Source organism: Asparagus officinalis, chromosome 1, assembly GCF_001876935.1.
Source record: "Asparagus officinalis chromosome 1, Aspof.V1, whole genome shotgun sequence".
Classification (NCBI taxonomy): domain Eukaryota; kingdom Viridiplantae; phylum Streptophyta; class Magnoliopsida; order Asparagales; family Asparagaceae; genus Asparagus; species Asparagus officinalis.
Genome location: NC_033794.1, coordinates 56,362,049 through 56,365,987, shown reverse-complemented (window position 1 = coordinate 56,365,987; position 3,939 = coordinate 56,362,049). Strand labels below are relative to the sequence as shown.

At 33.4% G+C, this 3,939-nt stretch overlaps 1 protein-coding gene across 1 annotated transcript; it reads right to left on the bottom strand.

The window, feature by feature from the left end:
- LOC109834525 (protein FAR1-RELATED SEQUENCE 5-like) lies at positions 1,048-2,371 on the bottom strand. Its single transcript, XM_020402570.1, has 3 exons — positions 2,263-2,371; positions 1,836-2,161; positions 1,048-1,653 (listed from the first exon to the last, which is right to left on the bottom strand). Exons 1-3 carry the CDS (start codon positions 2,369-2,371, stop codon positions 1,048-1,050), a joined length of 1,041 nt encoding a protein of 346 aa, XP_020258159.1.

The following is a 3,939-nucleotide window of genomic DNA, read 5'->3' as shown; positions in this document are numbered from 1 at the left end:
TTGGCCAAAGAAGTCATCAGCAAAGCCCAACAACACCATGCTGAAACTGCCAATGTCAAAAAAGAGACGAGGAAGACCCCAAGATCTCAAAGAAAATGATATTCTGTAATCACCATAATTTTCAATGTTGAAGTTTACAGTTATTAAGTACATTGTCACTTAATGTTATAGAATACTCCAGTTTGTGTTGAACTGCTTTTCTATGTAAATATACTTTATAAGAATAGCTTTGTCATAATTTTATTTCTAGATTTGTGAATAGTTTGGATATATGAAAATACTGTGAAGGTATTCAATGCAATTGGAAGAATTTCGATTTAAGCAGAGAATGTGATTTATAATTCAAGGTTTTATGTAACATAAAATAAATTAATCATACTTATTGTGGATTGTATGTATTTAATCTGGAATCACTGTTTCAATATTATCTTAAGTTATTACTAATTTATTTGATTGAAACTAGATTCACTATAGTGAATCTAGATTCAATACAGTGAATCTCGATTCACTACACTGAAAAATTCAGTAAGTCAATATTATCTTAAGTTTTTAATAATTTATTTGATTGAAAATAGATTCACTATACTGAATCCATATTCAGTTCAGTGAATACAGATTCACTACAATGAATCTATATTCATTATAGTTAATCCAGAATCACTTAAACCGAAACAACCAAATAATTTGATTGTTTGATTGATTATAATGAATCCCTATAGTGATATGGAGATTCAATATCAGTGAATCTAGATTCACTATGATGAATCTAGATTCAATATAGTTAGTCCAGAATCACTTAAAGCGAATCAAATTTAAACTGATGACTGCATACAACTACTTTATCATTCCTTTTGAAATAATACAACTAATAATAATGGAATTCACATGCTATATGAGTAGATCTCAATTCAATATACTAACATGACACAACGTAACCATGTAATTAATAATCTAGTAAATATATGTCGTTAAGAATTACACAATTCAGCAATTCTAATAAGAAATGTATTACTAAACATGATTTTGAAACGAAATATGACAACTAAATTAAACATCACTCTGCTGTATTGTTTTCTTTAATGGGCATGTCCGTGCGTTATGGAAATCGATTTTTTTGCACATATTACACAGCCTTGGCACCTTCTTCTTTCGTTGACTAATTAATTTCTCATAATCACCAACAATTCTCCGTCCACACCCCTTGTTTCTACCTTCAATGGGAAGTTTAACGATCATTTCCGCTGGTATTTTTGAGCCAACAAAAAACTCCATTACATCATTTTTGTTCTGTGTGTCAGATTTCCAACTAGATTCACGCAAACTGTGCTTCAACTCCTTCAACTTCCCTTCCAGGTAGTCAAGTCTCTCACCATCTAAACCTGCCAAACTCACACAGGATTGGAAATCATACCATATGTCATTCAACTTGTGATTTGTAACTTCAATTGCATTGCACTGTTCTGATATTTCCTTGAACTGCAATGAATGCCTCATCTCAGCACCTTTTGTCCATCGGTTCACAACAAGATGTCTTGGTATTTTTGTTACATCAGCTTGGTTCAGTGCAAAAAAACCATGTCTACATACTATACCCATTTTCTCAAACAGCCTACACGTACATTGCACGTCATTGTTCAAATAAGCGTGTTTCACCTAAAATTCAAAAAAAAAATGTATATTAGCACCGAATAAAAAAAGAAAATGACAAGCGAATGAAATGGTCACTGAATCTCGATTCAGTGGTGTGAATCGAGATTCACTTCGTTGAATCGTGATTCATTGCATTGAATCTGGATTCAATTTTTATTGTTTTAATCTTCATTATTAAGTTTTACCTCAAATATTTTTCCATGTCTCTTTTTGTCCTTTAAGGAAAAAATCTTCACACCATCTTCTTCTGATATACTGTTGATACTCATATCATAACAGGATGACATTATCTCTTTCTGTACCTCATAAAACATTGTTCGAGTGTACAACTCTGCTGCATCCCTCTCCAATAACAATGACGTGTCCGTTCTTGGCATCGACTTTGTTCCTTCATAGTTTAATCTTGCATTTGTATGCCTTTGCTTCTCCATAGCACTCTCGTATCGGAGATAAAATTTTGTCAATGTGTCAGATCTACGGTTGAATTTGTCAAAGAAACTGTTCTCACTCTCTGTGATGTAATACGTAATAAACCAGCCATTGGATCATCAGCATAATAGGCTAGAATCCATGACTCCCGAATGTTATACAGTTCACACAACCATTCATTACTTTCAAGCTTAAATTCTTTCATAACATCTTTCCAACCTACTTCAAATGTTGCTGGATCTATATCTATACTCCAAATCAGTGCATTTATCTTCCTCATGAAATCATCCATCTTCGAAATGCATTTTGCCAACTACAATATAAATATATAACGAAAGATTCAGTATTTATCTAATAAGGCCCCATGTTGACTTTTGCAAGTTATATGTTTTGTAAGTTAATGAAATCATCCATCTTCCAAGTTATATGTTTTGTTAGGCCCCATGTTGGCTTTTGCTCCATCAAATACAAGTTTCTTATGTGCGAGACCGAGAACTCTATTTGACTTCAAAAATTGTTTCCCACTACCGGAGGCCAAAAAATGAGAATGCTCTTCAACGAATGAGAGAACATTATATCCTTTCAAACCATCAAACTTAAAAACGACTTTAACTTTGCAACCACATCTACTAGATACAGTTCTCCTTCTCTTTTTTGAACTGCTACTAAAATCCTCAAAATCAACATCCATCTTTGATTCATTGCTGCCAGCTCTACTGCAAACAATGTTTCAGATTCACTACAGTAAACATGTGAATTCAGTTGAACACGTTCTAGTTGTTAGAGTATGCAGTGATTTTCATAATGTATTCACATGTTTACTGTAATGAATTTGGATTCAATGCATTGAATCCAGATTCACTACATTAAACATGTGAATACATTATGAAAATCACTGCATACTCTAACAACTAGAACATGTTCAACTGAATTCAAGCTCTCCAACTAAATTTACATAAAATGTTTACGAATGTAAACTCCTAGATAATAAGTCATATGACTAAGTTTTGATATACTGAATCTGGATCCATTACAATGAATCTAGATTCACTGGAGTGAATCTTGATTAACTGCATTGAATTCATGTTATTGCTAATTAATCTAGAGTGAAACTCGATTCACTGCATTGAATCCAGATTCACTACAGTAAACAAGTGAATAAATTATGAAAATCACTGTAGTCTCTAACAATGAATCTCGATTCAATGCAGTGAATCTAGATTAACAACTAGAACGTGTTCAATTGAATTCAAGCTCTCCATTTAAATCTCCAAAAAATATTTAAGAATGTAAGCTCCTAGATAATAAGTCATATGACTAAGTATTGAAATACTAAATCTGGATCGATTACAATAAAAACAACTAGAACCTGCTCACCTGAATTCAAGCTCTCCATTTAAATCTCCATAAAATGTTTAAGAATGGCCAGATAATGGACGATGAATGAGAGAGCCCAAATACGATGAAGGACAGATGAACAAGAGAGCTGAAGGACAGATGAACGAGAAAGCTGAAGGACGATGAAGCTGGTTGTGGAGTGACTAGAAGACGATTTCTCGATGGAGAAAGAGCTGAAGGATGATGAACGAGAGATGCTGGTTGTGGAGTGAGAGGACTGATGTTCGTGACTGTTGGGTTGCCTGAGCCGTGAGATTGCATGGGGAAATGGAGAACTCAACAGACAAGCATCAATTACCTCTCTTTAGGGGCTGTTTATTTTACCTGATTACCCTTATGCAGCTTTAATCTCAGTCATTGGATGAATCTAGATCCAATGGAGAGGATTGGTTTTTAGTTTTTAGGATAGTAAGGTTTTTATTTGAACCTCTCCATATATATAAATACATATATATATATATA